A 16,838-nucleotide genomic window follows, 5' to 3' on the forward strand; every position below is an offset into this window, starting at 1 on the left:
ATAAACGAAACAGACTATGGACACTTTAAAAGTTCTGAAAGTTTAAACAATAATTCTTGCTCATATTTTATTTTGACCATCGTAAATATTTAAATAATCGATGTTTAAATAATTAAACTAAAGTATTAGAAAAATGGGTGTAGGAATACGTCAGGAATATTTTTAGTACCTAATTGAATATGAAGTGAAAAATTATCAACTCGAAATCTTTTACAAACGCATACGTTGAACAAAACAAACGAGTATGAGCAACCAGACATTATTTAAGGAAAAGAAAATTCCTTACTCGACACTTCGTTAAAAAAAATAGGCTGAAATGAACACGTCAGTGCGCGGCGCGTAGTCAATGTATCGGTAGCTTAAGCCGGCACACAATTAGTCTCGAGTAGGTTTCGGGTTTCGGCCGCGTGCCGGCTCGTATATCGCGATCTATCCGCAGCCACGAGGGGAACATAAATAACAAGAACCTCGCGCTCGTTAAGCCCGCTGGCGTTGAGTAATAAAGGAAAATCGAAATGGAATGAAATTGGGCTGGAAACGATATTTTAGCGATACACTTCAACACAATGAGTTTAGAAAACGTTTTTCTAAAGTCCCGCGGCTGAGGACAATTAAAACGGTTATTGTTGACGGCTTCGATTTCGCCTTAATAGCACGCTGCTTGTATCGAATCAATTCCGATGGAAATGTTTTGAATGAAGGAAATACGATGAGAAAAGCTGCCGTGTTTTTCTCTTTAAGAGGATTCCCTGAGAAACTTCTTTCTTTTATTTTACAGATTTAATTAAACGCTGCGCCGGTGTATTAAAGCATTTTTTGTAAGTCAGGGTGATGAGATTATTTTATAGGAAAAATATTTGGAACGTTCTCTTAATTAAGTGCGAATTAAGGATTAATATCTTACCTCAGTAGGTTTGTCATTATCATCATCATCGTCGTCGGGCGGTTTTTCTGGTCTTTGTATACACAATATTTTAGGTAAAAAATCTATAAAGACTTTGCGCACCCACGGAGCCATATTGTGAGTGACTGGAGACCTAAAATTTACATTTAACACCACGATAGTGACAACTACTGATAACGTGACTAGCATCATTGTAAATAATAAATATTTGCCTAACAAGGGGACAGTTAGTGACGTTGGCGGAATGATTTCTGCTAACAATAAGAAGAACACGGTCAACGATAGAAGAATGGAGATACAAAGCGAAATCTTCTCTCCGGAATCAGAGGGCAGGTAGAAGACTAATACTGACAGGAAAGATATTCCAACGCAGGGAATGATAAGATTGACCGTGTAGAAAAGTGTTTTTCTTCTAAGAGTAAGATTAAAAATGATGTCAGGATAAGGTTCTTCACAGCACGAGTAGAATTTCTCATTTCGCGTAGCAGGTACCCGCATGATGTCCCATTCCACTGAAATATAGTACTCCGATAAGTCGATGCCCATTCCTATGTGGTCTGAATCCGGCGTCTGTTTCAAATGTCTTAGATCCACCTGAAAATTAAAGGGTTTTGAAATACTCATCCTCCAACATACACTTATATAAAATATATGTTTCTATTCCTTACATATTTATGTAAATAATGAAATTTAATGTTAAGCAAGTCGAATATCCACAAATGTATAACGTTTTATTATTTTACCGTCATTAAAATAAAAATAATATTATAAAGAAAACAGCATAAAAATAATATTATAAAGAAAACAGCAACCTCTTCTGAACAAGGAAACCAAGTTCGAAAAACATTTTTGTGAACCTTAACGCATATGGCATAAGACACAGATAAAAAGCTTTAGTTCTATTTATGTGAAGGCCGGAACCACAGGATTTATTGGCTTCCTCAGTTCGATTGATGACGGCGTCTTTCAGAGGCCTATCGTCGTTAACTGTATTCCAAACTTTTATCACACCCTGTCGTTGCTGTATTATTTATTATTTGCCGATATTTCTTCTGACGCAAAGAACTTACACAAAGAAATTCGATATCTCTTTCCTCCTTGGAATGTATTTAAAGGGTGAATGCATAAACGGGACTTCAATTACAGGATTCTTTCAATATTTCTCTGTATTGATATTGTGTTGCTGCTTCGCGCAAATGTTTATCTCGGTGTATGAATTTGAATAATTACATGCCATCTATTATACTTTTAGATGGTTTGCATAGAACAGTATAATTGAATGCATGTATTTGCATGTAATTTAAATATTCCAATTCAATATTATAAAAGTTTGTTTTACTTCAAATAACATATTATTGGTATTTGTAATTATATTCAATTTTCATATACAAATTTGAAATGCAGTCAATTTAACCCAGTTGTTACTATCGTTCTTTTAAAAGGACGCACCATAAATAAAATTATTATTAACAATGAGGGCATTTTTGAAAAAAATGTTTATATTCATTTGGCACCTCACGGTTGTAGGAATTGGAAAATTAAAGTGTTGTGTCGTTTTATAACAGTGGTATATTTTTAAATTATTTTAGAATTTCTGCCATTTTCCATTGATAAATCAAGTTAAATGTATTATCAATAAATTACAACCAATTACTTGATTTGTTTTAAATACACGTAATTTGAAACGTGTTTTATCAGAAATATATATTACCTACTATTAGATTACATTTTATTTGTGATATTTATGCAGTTTTAATTGCTGTTCTTTTAAAAGGCCAGTAGTAATATGTACTACTACAGAGTACTTTATTGCGCGTGCACTCTTTGAAGAGCATCACAGCATCGGCGAAGCCATGGTGCCCTACTATGGCGGCCATCCATGCAAGCAATTCATAAGAGGGAAACCGATAAGATGGGGGTATGAATTTTGGGTCGGAGCGACACGGTTAGGTTGCATAGTTTGGTGTTATCCATACCAAGGACAATCGAATGATGTTGGTAATCAAAACAAATACCAAAAGCCTCTGGGATTGGGTGCAAGCGTTGTATTACAGTATGCCGATGTACTGCGACAAATATAGGGCAAAGCTCCATTCCATTTATTTTTTAACAATTTTTAATAAATAAAGGGTACTGGCACAGTACGTGAAAATCGCGTCACGAAATGCCCTTTGCCTGCTGCCTTTGAGAATTGAAAAAGACACCACGAGGTACATTCAAGCATCAATCGACCAGAGCACAACAAATTTATTTTGCAAATGGAATGATAACAGTGTTGTGACTGTTACATCAAACTTTGATACAATTCAGCCTGTACCTACGGTAAAGAGATTTTCACAACAACAGAAGAAAAATATACTTGTCGTAAAAAAAGTACGCGAAATTGAGAGGGGTGGACAGATCCAACCAGAGCATCGGTTTGTACAAGTCATCTATCAGAGGCAAAATGTGGTATTTTTCTTTGACTTGTCATGGACTAGATATTGCAATAAGTACATAATTCTTGGCAAATATATAAGTAAAAGGGGGCCATTATGATTATCTCCACATTCGTAGAAGTGTTGGAACTGCTCTGCTCGAAACATACTATAAGAATGAGGAACGTAAAGGTGCTAGAGTTTCCATGAAACCTCTGGATTTGATGGAAAAGATCATTAGGTACAGAGACAAGCAGCTTCGGTGTATAGAATGTCACAAGAAAGCCAATTTCTATTGTCCTAATTGTAATGGAAACTTGCATCTTAAATTATGTTTTGAAAACTTTCATATTGCTACATAAATATATGTGAAATGTATGTTGTCAATTTAATATCATAGTCTACCTAATTAGTAGTACATATTACTACCGTCCTTTTAAAAGGACACCATTTTCCGAGATTTCCACGATAGATAAAATTTTTTTACTATTTTTCCAGTTAAACTTTTTGCAATATGGACACAATATGTAAATTTCACCTTAATATGACAACAAAAATTGTTTCAGTAACATCTGGGTAAGTGAATATCTGAAAATGTTAGATATTTAATTTAGGAAAATCTTTTAACGACACATGCACAACTACAATGATTTGAATCTCTTTTCAAATACTGTTATTAGTTCGTATATTGATTTATCCAGAGATTGCCCTTTTCAACCACAAAACCACTTTCTTGATCCAAGTACCTGCTATTACGTTTACGAATCTTACTGTCATATTAAATACTAATAATATTATAAAGAGGAAAGGTTTGTATGTATGTATGTATGGTTTTCACGCATAAACAACTGGACCGATTTTGATGAAATTTGGCACAGATAATCTTTAGACCCTGATAAAGAACATAGGCTACCTTTTATTGCGAAATATGTACCACGGGTGAAGCCGGGGCGGACCGCTAGTATTAAATATAACAATAAAAGTTACCGTATATCCATCATAGCTCCACGAACCGAACTTCATGAAGCAGGTCTGCTCATCAAATGGGAAGTACTCGACGTCGATCTCACAGAACGACTTGTAAATGGCGGGCGGCTTCCACACCACCTTCCCGTCATGGTGCAGGATGGCTTTCGTCATTATCGTCACCTCGTAGTTGCCGTCCGCACTAAGACAGACACGTTTAAACGTTAATATAAGGTGTAAGTATAAAAAAATTACAATCTCATATTATGATAAAATTATACAGGATACAGACAATACATATCAAACGAAATCAAAAGTCTTTATTGTGCACTAAAAGTAACAAGATGAAAATACTAAACAGAAGAATTTGACATCAAGAGCAACAGCCGGTCTTATAGATAAAGTTGCGACGGAAAGGGCTTAAGAAGTCAGCAAAATTGTGGCAGTTACTTTTACAAGTCTAATGTTATTTTAGATCTATGCAGATATAAAACACATTGAAGCATCGATGAACGTATACTTAATTTTGAAGAAAAAGAGGATATTCCATTTTACGAAAACTCAAGTACATCGGTAAGTTTATAATGATAGTCGAAGTTTGTGAGGTTAGCGAGATAGTTCGGACCCGGGAAGTAGGGCCAAACTAAACAAAGTGCCCAGACTATATCGCGAGTGACAGCTGGCAAGTTATAAACAAACATGAAGACAGGAATAGGATCTGTATGAGAAATGAATCCTTCCTTGTTATTTTGCAATTCACGATTTTATATTGATGTTGTTACGCTTCGAACAATAATGGTTGGTTGAAGAAAACTGGAAATATTATCATCTCTATTTTCTATTTCTGATTAAGATATATGTGTAGGTAACTTTTGTTTACATAGGGAACTCCGCAAATCAATCGTGAAGATCACATTACAATTCAAACCTTATCTATAAGTACCGATTACGAATCCTAACTATTCACGATTATACATCATTTATTATATTAAAAAGATTACCACAGTTTTGTAGGTGAACATACACTTGGCCAATAATATTAACGCTTAAAACATGCATATGAGAATATTATAAGCCGTCCGTTATAAGTGATAAACCTACTTCACTTATCAGTAAATACCCTTGTGCGAAAATATTGTATATATAATGGCATTAATAATATCACTCTCGTTATTATAGCTGGATAAAATGCCCAATAAGAATTATCGGACATCAGTTATTACAGTCCATGTTTATTCAATTACTTTGGACAGCAAATAATTGGTTTGTTCAGGAATGTATTGACTTATGTGACATGCGTTTTTCTGTAAGTAAATTGGACTATTGTGATTTGACTAATTTGATTTTTTGCAGTTTATTTTTCGTGTATGGATCTGTCCTATCCTACCTACCGATCAGTTGATAGCCAGGTTCTGAAATACAACATTTAATAGGCCAACGAATTCTGAATAATGAAAATATCTATGTATGTGAGTTTGGGAAAATGTTTATTTTCATTATTTTTTAATTAAGGCAATACTAATAATATCAAAAGGGTTTATAATGTTGTCAAAACGAAAAGAGAGATAATAAAAATAAGACTGAAGATGGAATCAATCAGATTCCCAATTTTTATTGCATGGTGACATAGATAGACAACAATAAATCGCTACTATCAAAACCATTTAAGAGTGGAACGAAACGACAGTAATAAAGATAAATGTTTGAACAGAATCTGTTTATGATAAAATTAAGCCGTCAATGCCATCCCCGACACTCCGATCCTTAAACACTTGACGGGCTTAAGCAAATTGTGTCATAACGTCTAAAAGCTGCCATACCTAACTTTAACATCCGTGAAAATTGTCTCATAAAATATAGGTCGCCTTGTCTTCCATTAGGCTAACGTGCCACCATTAAAAATAAAGTTTACACGATATATTCGCGGCGAGGGCTTTTAGGTAAGTCACAGGTGCATTACTGTAAGCTCTAGAAGCTTAAATGTAAAAATATTACAACTACATTAACGTGAGAGCGTTTATTTGTAACGTAATACTTGGTTAATAGTACTTAGACTGGCTGCTTCGTTTGTAAGTTAAGAGTCATTTTTACGTGACTTATAGGCTTATAATGGTACTTTAAGTTAGCTGAAATATTGAAGGGGCCAAGGAATACTGTAGAATAAGAGAAATCTGTCTACGGATTTTGTAAATTTGTGCAGTATTTCTGAAAATATGTACACATTCAGTTTCTATGTTTCATGTCTATGTTTCATGTCAACTTAAGATCAAGTAAGTTTTAAAATAAATCCTTGTAAGGAGAAGGCAGAATATAATACAAATCTCAAGCCATATTCGCCTGTTCTTAAAGCCAATTGCTAAGTATTTTGCTCTCCTGAACCAACTTTTCTATTTATGTTTGAAGCTTGCAACGAAGCAAGTAAGAAAAAATCTGATTAAACAATTTTCTATAAATAAGTTTATCTACAACCATATCGTCAATACATGCAGGCAATAAATACTACATGACAACAATAAACAAAGAGTGGCTTTAAAAATCGATCAATGCACAATATGAACACAGAAACCTTTGTCACAAAGATTTATAGCGTCAGGAAGGGATTGTCTGTCCGATATTCTATGGAAACCTCATGTAGAAATTGACTTAAAGTTTAATTCTATGGGGTAGACATGAAAGATGTAATACTGTTATTTATCAATGTATGTATAGTGGGATGTTTTTTTATAATGTTTTTAATAGTATTTTAAGACATGTTATGTATGTTAAAAAACGTTTTATAATTTTATGATATCAGTAACATAAATAAATTGAATTTGTTGTTTATTTTCATAAAACTCGAAACCAAAACGTTTACCTATTACTACGTAAGAAGTGATATTCTATCTCATGAAATATTTTTAACGAGAATTCGTATAAAAGCCTTTTTAATTCTAATATCTTCTTCTCTAATCTTTTAAGCTTACATCACATCAAACGTATTCGAAATCAGACTTACAATCAACCGTATCGTTTTAAGACCTCCAACATCCAAATACCACTAAAAGTTCACAGAAGTCTTCAATCGAAATCATTACCGGTCACAAAATCCTCAATTGACCTCCTTGTAATTACGGAACAAAGTAACATCTGTTCCATTTGATACAATTTACTTTATTGTACGTTTAATTCCACCTTGATGCTATTTAGATTAAAGCTTGCACTTATCTTGCATTCCGCCTGGCCAACTTCGGCCGCTCTCTGCCACGGTTTAATAAATCACATTCAATTTTCAACTTTACTTCGTAGGATTTAAGTTTTTAAATGGATTGATACTCTTAATGCGCAGAAATGCGGTGAGCCGCAGTGATAATGGTGACTTCGCAAATATATGGGGTTTTTAAATAAGCGTTGTACTTGCGATAACCTCGGGCTTAAGTTGGCATGGAACGGGAAAGCGGTTTCGTTAAATACCCAATTTATAGCTGTAGTTTAAAATTGGCAACTCGCTGATGATAATTATATGGAATTTCATATTGTTAAAAGTTGAAAACAGACATTAAAATAGATAAAGTAATTCAAAATTCTGCAAAGATTAAATAAAATGTTTATCAATTGTTATTAATTTCATTGCATAAATCCAAACTTGATATGAAAGTAAATTTAAAGGTAAAATATGAACACAATTCATCCAAATTAATTTTCTTAAACTAAACCATACCTTCCTTTACATTACCTACCATAGTAAAATTAACTACCAGGAAGAACGCGGACAATAATTATTAAAAATATATCGTTCCGAAAACACAAACATTAACAAGCTTCGTGCAAAAATGCCCGAAAATTACTCCAGCGCCCTGACATGCGGATAATTCTTCCGTACAAAAGCGTGGGTGATAGCTTCACAGTTTTTGTCGGCGAAATAGCTACGATAAACTTGTCGAGCAACCGTGATAATGCAAAATAATGGGTAGCCGTCCGAGGGAATAAGGAGATAAGGGGACCACCAAATAAAATCACATTTTATATAAGAAGTTTGCGCTCATTGAAAGAAATAGGGTCTAGCGAAAGTTCCGGACACAGGTTCCTTACGAACTTTCTTAAATTGATTTCAAAGTAAACAGCCCGAGTTAGATGAATGTCGGGAGTTTGTAGGGCGTTTAATTAAATCCTCTTTTACGGATTACGAAGACACCATCTTGCTGGAAGCTGCAGTGAATCCCATTTCATTTTCTGATGTTTAAGTTTGGGAAAATACTAGAGGTGATCTTTAGTTCTAAGGATGTTAAGAATGTTAATCACGTAGTACGTATATTTTTGACTTCAAATTGGCTGATGAATTTATAGGTAAGATTTTGAGAAGGATCATGATTATGAAATTTTAAATAGAGTTGCACAAAATTTGGTACACATGAAATGCAATAGTCGGTCAGTATAGATAAAATTAAAATGTATAGCAGTTCTTTACCGTATTCGTTGAAATTAAGTGATCGAACTTTGAAGATAGTTTTATTGAATGGCAAATCTTATATATAAAATTCTCGTGTCACAATGTTAGTCTGCATACTCCTCCGAAACGGGTGGACCGATTCTCATGAAATTTTCTGTGCATATCGGGTAAGTCTGAGAATCGGCCAACATCTATTTTTCATATGTACCACGGGCGAAGCCGGGGCGGACCGCTAGTAACTTATAATAGGATCGTAGAATCCTAGAATTATTTTTTAAAGGAAAAAGTACCTTAGGAAAATACAAATAAGGGTGACTTACTTATTATATAACACTATATCTGGCAGCCATATGTGTTCAGAAGGCACGTGCAACGTATCCACACCACCGTAATCGTCAGGGTTCCATTTGAGCTTGTAATCGTTCCACTCCTGCGAACAAAAGCAATTTATCAGTATCTATATGTTTTCTATGGACTATTTACTAGCCACGATGTTATGAGCAAGTATGTTGACTGAACTTTCATATCAACGTATTTTACATGGATTGTCTGGGAATATAATGGAAAATTAACACATTTCTGTAGTTTTGGTACGCAATTTTTTACATAAAAATGATAATATAAAATTAACAAATATTTTAAAGAGGAAGAAACCCTTCATTTCTCACACAATGTCACGAATTTATTGACCCGTATTCAGCCTCGTAAATTCAGCAAAAATTAAAAGCACTTGAAGATTGACATACTCAAAATATTATACTCTACAAAAAAGGCTGTTGAGAGCTTGTAAAGTGAAAAAAATGGTCAAGCAAAGGCGCTCTCAATTGACGCCTCAGGGCTAGAATCAAATAAGGCCACAATTTCCGACAAGCGACCCCAACATTTCGTTGTTTGTCCCTTCAAGCGCTTTAAACGCTTTTGAAATATGCCCTTTGCGCTTCAAGCGGAAAATAATTGAGCCGTTAAAACAAATGTTTCAGATGCGTAGCCTAGAAAGGAGGTAATTGTTTAAAATTTTTTGTCAGATGCTTTTACTGAAATTGTTATTAAAGTAATAAAGATTACAATATTTATAAAACAAAATTAGTTATTTGTTGTTATTTGTTTGTAAAAATCAATCTTGTTAAGAACGTATAGGTAGTCTGAAATACATAGGTAGTTTTCAAGACGCATTGACGCACGACGCAAATTAAAAAGTCCATGTAGTGGCAACAAAAACCTATATAGATATTTAAAGTGATTTATTGTAATGACAACATGCATTATATTTTATATTATACAGGGTGTCCCACTGTTGGTATACTAAGCTCAAAGGAGGTTATAGTTTTGCATACGCTGAGTTCGTAAAAAATACTTATAAAATTCCAGACGCATTTGTTTTTCAAATAGATGAATTCTTAAAACTCTATGTGTGCACCCATAACAAGCAACCCGCCCAACTTTGCCACCAGCACGTGAGCTATCGTTTAAGATTATGTTTTCATAGACAAAATGCTCACATTAGCGAAGCGGTGTATTATGCCGGCTGCGCGAAGCTAGAGAAGAAAACATGGATTTTCAGGAAAAATTAAGCAAAAAATTTTTGACGTAATTTTGTTGTTGAAGTATTTTTTACGTGATCAGTGTATGCAAAACTACAAGTCCCTTCGCGCTTAGTATACCAATAGTGGGACACCCTGTATAATGCTAAATAACTTCAAACATATATATTTCTATTTTTAGAATCAAAGGATTACATTTTTAATAACCAAGCATGTAAAACTTTACAAGAAAGCAAAGACCCGCGCAGCGTTCTAATGAAAGTCAATTATTATTTTGGCGAGGTTTCGCCGAAATTACTGTTGCTAAAACTCAATTTAAACTGTGTCTACTTAATTTCGAAACGTCTTTGTGAGTAACCAAGGAAATGTAGGTCGTATGCCTGATGGTGGGAGGCAATAGAATTTCATATGCATGTTGAAATTAACTTTTATTTGCTTTCATTTATACCTGTATGATATTTAATTCTATATTCGTGGGTTGGGAGAAATCATTTGATAGCGTGTTATGTTCCTTGCTTGCTAAACTACTCGTAAATTAATAGGTAATAATAATTGATTCAGCCGTTATAAACCGTTATTTATCTTAAATTGTATTGTTAAAAAATTTGTTAGTTTAGTAAATCTGAAAAAAGTTATATTAAACTGTAGTTCTTATCTTTTTTAGTTCTAAATTAATTATTAAAAGAAAATTCCCAAGAACATACCAAACATTCACACAATAGTACCTATGCCAAAATTCAACAAACCACCGCACAGTGACAATAACATAATAATTTTAGACACAAACATAAATATATGGACATAGCAATTGGCAAGCTATTATTTCAGGACCATCAGGTTTTTAATTATGAAAACAATTAAATTTTAATTTGAAATTGATGAATCTACGCCAGTGGAAGAGGCAGTATATTAATCATAAAATTCTCACCTAACAATGACAGGAGGTGATAAGTTAAAACGTTGATTAAATATTGAAATCCCCAAAAAACACTCAAATAAAACACAAAGAACAAATAAAATCCATCGATTTCATCCAATTAACACAAAAAAATCATCTGTCACACGAAAATGACATTTCAAAATTAACGAATACCATCATTGTGGCCGTAGTGAAAACCATTTATTTTAATATTTCCAATTTTCGTTTAGAATAATAAACGCGTTCGTTCTATGTGACGTGACTTTTCGATTACATGCCAATCGAGTTCCCGCCTCCGATATTACCTACTTTTTTCTGATCCGATTGTGTTTTGTATGAATATTAGATTTTTATAGTCAAGCCTTTTTGTATATGCCAATAACTAGCAATAAAAAATGAATGGAAAGTTATGAACGTTTTAATTTTTCATTGTTGTCTATTTTTTTGAATCAATCGATTTGTGAATGAGAGGTCATTCACCGTGTGTATTATATGGATTATTATTCCCACTCTAACACAGAAAACAACAGAAAAAACGTGTCAAATTTATCATTGTTCAACCTATCTAGTTTAAAGACACAAATAATTATTTTAATAAATTATTCAAATTATATTTTGTTTCATCGACAAATACCTGATCCATTAATAAACATTAAACAATCAAAGACTAATTTATTCCACTAAAGATACAGAATAAAGCCAAACCCTTTTAAAATATTTTTTAATCAAACAAACGAATCTAGGAAACTGTCAATATTATCTATAAACCAACGCAAACAAATTAAAAACTAACCTTCAATCTTTTACACGACGTGTAATAATGCAGTAAGCTAGATTAAATCGCTTTTTGCTTTGATTAAATTGCAAGCGAATTTTTAATTTATTTTATCCTTTAGATAATCCAATTAAATGTTTGATCGCTCAATTTGGGGGATGTTTAATAATATTTTAGAGATATAAATTTGATTGTAATGTAATGGCTTAAAGTCCAAATTAATATTGCATTTAATATATTTATGACATTAATTATGTGTGTGTGTTAATTTTTTTAAGTCTCAAAAACTTGCGTTACAGTACCACAGAATACATAATAGTAGCTAAACGCTACAGAACGGACACTCTCCGCCTCCCGCCAAAATTAAACTTACCTCACCCCCGCGCGATCAGACATAAAATGGGCCATATTTTTCTGCAAGGACGATACGCAACGAAGATTGACAACATTAATCAAATTGACTTAAAGTAATTTTATTATTTTGGATTTGTGATTATCGTTTTTCGTAGAAAATGGTTAGATATTGTGCTGTTTACGGATGTATTTCATCAGAAAAACGCGAATTTTTTTTTACGCTAGTCACAAATGTGCCAACCATAAAGCGTTAACACACACATTTGCAGTCTCTACAGTGTGACTGTCAAAACGATCATTTTGTATGGAGTGTCCGGGGTGTGACAGTACTCAAATATGGAGAGTTCAATTGTTCAAAATTATTAACTCATTCATTTATTTAACGAAAAATCAATCATGTCCTTTCCACAAATCACACCAACTAAAAACACAGCAACAGAAACATTATACAATTATCACAAGTGGAATCACAAGTTCCAATGTTTAATAAAGTATTCAGACCGCGAAAGAATAACTTTTGATGCGAATGAAATGCCAAATATCAACAAAGCTAAAACAAACTTTGCCGAATTGTTAAGCAAAAATGTCGGTACGTTTCTTTCTATTCCAAATACAGAAAGAATTTCAGGTAAGAACGTATTTGAAATTCTTTTATTTTTCTTAAGCGTCTTTCATATCTTTTATTTTATGCCTCTATGCTTGAGCAAACAATGGTTGGAAGGAATTGTTTACTTTAATATGTACAAGACTAGCTGGAGACCTCGGTTTTGCTCGCAAGGTATCCAGGTAGCCAATTTTCAAAGCCTTAGGTCACGAGTCGGACTCTAATATATGAGTTTTTGTTTATGCATATTATTGGAAAAAAACCTAATCTATCTCAGTAAAAAAGTGACTCAAATGGATTAGCTTTTGTCGATATATTTTCAAACATTACATACGAACAAAACCTAGTCGAGTAGAGGCTTTGGAAATTCGCATCCAGATAAAATGTCATGTGGTACCTGACTAGGTATACCTAATTTATGCCAGTGTCAAATTTTATTCAGATCATATCAGAAGTTTTTGCATGAATAAGTAAATAAACACTAAACATCCACACATCTATGCATTCATACATTAAAATTCTACAATTACCACATAAATAATAAATATTTAAAAAGTATAGATACATAAATAAGATTGGTTAGGATAGGCATAGCAAACAACGCCAATCGATTTAACAATACTATGTTATGGAGATAGAAGACCGGAGACTGATATTTCCTACCCTTTCCACTATCTTACAATCTTAACTATATCCTTAATGCTATGTAAGGGAGGATCTGCAAGTAATTATGCTGAATAATTATGGTATCCCGCCATTAATGTAAGTCGACTGCTTCTTTAGTGAAAATGATATATAGCTTGTTTATTCAGAAATCTTTAGTGAAAATTGATTAATGAAATATTCGTTTAAACATTCACCCATATATAATAGAATTAGTATTCCAATTATAAGAGGTAAATACCTACGACAAGAAATTGTTCTATCGCGGTTGATCTATACACAAATTAAACATAAAAAGCATGTGTGCCCAGCACACAAGTCAGAAGCGAAACTTATTTGCTAAGATTCAAAGATACCATAATCGTCACCTTACTCCTTGACGTGACGGTATTGCCATGATGCGACCTATAAATTTTACTATCAACGCGCCTAAAGAAGTTTCACTGCAATAAATACTTTTAAAATAAGCTTTAATTGCGTGAGTTAAACTCAATAAACGTTCACACAATACGAGTGATCACAAAAATAAACGATTTCTTCGCTTTTATTAAATTCCCTATCAACTAGGTCAATAATGTAAATGGTTCTGTTTTTATACCATTATATTGTTATCAATTCGCTCGATCATTTGTTATGTACATCAGTTTGAAGCCCATAATAAGTTCGATCGGCCTCCTAAGCTTTCTATTATTCGGTAAAATCACTGAACTGAATATTTTCATGGACGTTATTTCTCTTGAGACTAATGCGTTAATGTTCGATTCTATTTTCATGGAATATTTATTTTGTGAAGTTGGGGATTGGGAAAACATTCAAAACCTTTACACACGTTTATCTGAATGTTAATTAATATTGAAGGCGATTATAACGTAAGTACTCGGTTTAAGTGAACAAATTAATATTATAGGCGTTTGATGTTAAAACATTTTCAAGTGTTCACCTATCCATTGTGATATTCTTGGCATACTGTTTTTCAGTTTTCAATAAAGCTTATACAATTTCTAATAGTGATATTTTTGCTTGTTACCTTTTACCCTGAATGCCTGGAAGGGATCACTTATCAGTGATTAGGTTTTTGTAAGTTGCAGTAAGGTTTCCTCTGTGTGCAACTATATTGTAGTCACTACATAGTAGATATAAAACAAACTCGCTTTTTCTGTCCCTGTGTCCCTTTGTATGCTTAATCTTTAAAACAAAGCAACGGATTTTGTTGTGTTTTTCTTAAATAGATAGATTGATTCAAGAGGAAGGTTAGTATATAATTTATTAGGTTTTAACAAAGCGGGCGAAGCCGCGGGCGGTAAGCTAGTGTAAAATAAAATAGTAAATTCTAATGCATATTTCTCAAATATAGTTCTATCACTATCCAATTTTCACACCCAGTTTTAAATATAAGAGAGTATCATGAATCAAACTAGCCGATATAAATCTAGTGGAGATACAATATCGTTATATTTTTTATCCGCTGTCTATATCGGACGGTCGTTTATCATTCTTGCTAGGGGAGCATTTAACACGTTATCGAGAAATCACATATGAAAACGTATTGGTAAGTTATTCTAGTACTAGCTTTCCGCCCGCGGCTTCGCTCGCTTTGTCTAAAACATAATAAATTATATACTAAAACCTTCCTCTTGAATCACTCTATCTATTAAAAAAAACGCATCAAAATCCGTTGCGTAGTTTTAAAGATTTAAGCATACATAGAGACATAGGGACAGAGAAAGCGACTTTGTTTTATAGTATGCAGTGAAGTTGTTTCAAGAATATTTTAGTGGTATTCTAATTATAAGTTACGAACTCATTAATAGTTTTAGTAAGCATATTTACAACTGGTCAGTATAATTAATGTAAAAGTTAGGGTGGTTTTCCACCAATATTATGCGAGGATGTGTATCGAGGAATGTGTTTGTAAATAACCAATAGTATCGCTTCAAACTTCAAACTAAATAAAGCAATATGATTGGACACATTCCTCGCTACATACTATTATCCTTGCATATTATAGGTGGAAAACAACCTTTATGGTATAGGTATTTATTTATTTATTTAATTATTTATTGCACACACAAAAGAAATAGAGACACATAAAGTACAGCTAATAGGAAATAATATGTACAAACGGTGGCCTTATCGCTAGGTAGCGATCTCTTCCAGGCCTTCTTTCTCTTCTAGGTAGGTATTGTTTTTTGTAGGTATAGTTGGTCGGGTCTGAATGCAATTTAGCTCAAAGAAGAGACAAGCATGCAGCCTACTTTATAAAAACACTGCTCGGTGCAAACCGGAGTTAAGGAATCATCATACTTATATTATAAAGGTGAAGAGTTTGTTTGAACGCGCTAATCTCAGGAACTACTGGTCAGATTTGAACAATTCTTTCGGTGTTAGATAGCCCATTTATCGAAGAAGGCTATATAAATATAATATATAATATTGCTGGCTATATAATATTGGTTGGGACGCGATAATCTCAGGTGTTAGATAGCTCTTTCATATAGTAAGGCTATATATTATATCATCACGCTAAGACCAGCAGGAGCGGAGCAATGCGGGTGAAACCGCCGAGCACAGCTAGTATTATATAACATTGTCAAGTAACTCAATTTTTTTATCCGCGCAATTTGTTTTATTCTTTATTTATGTCACCAAAGTTTCACTGAGAAATTGTGCGACCCAATAAAAATTTTACGATCCAAGTGAACTGTATGATTTATATTTTATTTATTGGATTTGTTATTACGATTCGTGCTGAAGTTGATGTGCATTGTGTTTTATTTATTCTATCTATAGCTGAGAACTTTTGAAAGTATTTTGCGATATTTTCTTGTTTTTAAGGGTTGAGTCATTGTAACGGCGTAATAATTTTTTAATTGTTTAAAAAGCTGTATAAGCAGAGTGATCTTGTACAGAAATTATTGTTTGAATGAATTAAAACTGTATTCAATATAGTAGGTCATACTACCTTAGTGTATTGAATACAGCCTCTAAACCATGATGTATGTATATTAATATAAGTGTTTTTTTTGGTGTACAATTAATAGAAGTGTACAATTAAAAGAAGAATATTCTGGAACAAGTCTAATTGAATAAATAAATGTTTGAGTTTGAGTATGTAAATATGATATTTTACGAGGTAATTATAATAATTTTCCTGTTACCAGAATAGCCAAAGAACCGAATCTCATAATGAAAGAACCTCAAAGTTTGAACCACTTCCAAAACATGTTCCTCTTAAAAAAGATGAAATCTCTAAATAATACTTATGTCAA

The 16,838-nt window shown here is 33.1% G+C and overlaps 1 protein-coding gene across 1 annotated transcript in view; it reads right to left on the bottom strand.

Annotated features, from left to right (window-relative positions):
• Window positions 1–16,838, bottom strand: part of nAChRalpha1 (nicotinic acetylcholine receptor alpha1) — a 54,768-nt gene that overhangs the window by 577 nt on the left and 37,353 nt on the right. Inside the window, exons 3-5 of the mRNA XM_089707229.1 lie at window positions 9,034–9,143; window positions 4,309–4,489; window positions 905–1,498 (exon numbers count right to left, since the gene is read on the bottom strand). Of these exons, the coding sequence (XP_089563355.1) occupies window positions 905–1,498; window positions 4,309–4,489; window positions 9,034–9,143 (885 nt within the window). The remainder of the gene's footprint in view (window positions 1–904; window positions 1,499–4,308; window positions 4,490–9,033; window positions 9,144–16,838) is intronic.

The sequence above is a fragment of the Colias philodice genome, chromosome 19 (assembly GCF_061535455.1).
Source record: "Colias philodice isolate Cphi_HAF_F1 chromosome 19, ilColPhil1 Martin Lab GWU primary, whole genome shotgun sequence".
NCBI classification, from domain to species: domain Eukaryota; kingdom Metazoa; phylum Arthropoda; class Insecta; order Lepidoptera; family Pieridae; genus Colias; species Colias philodice.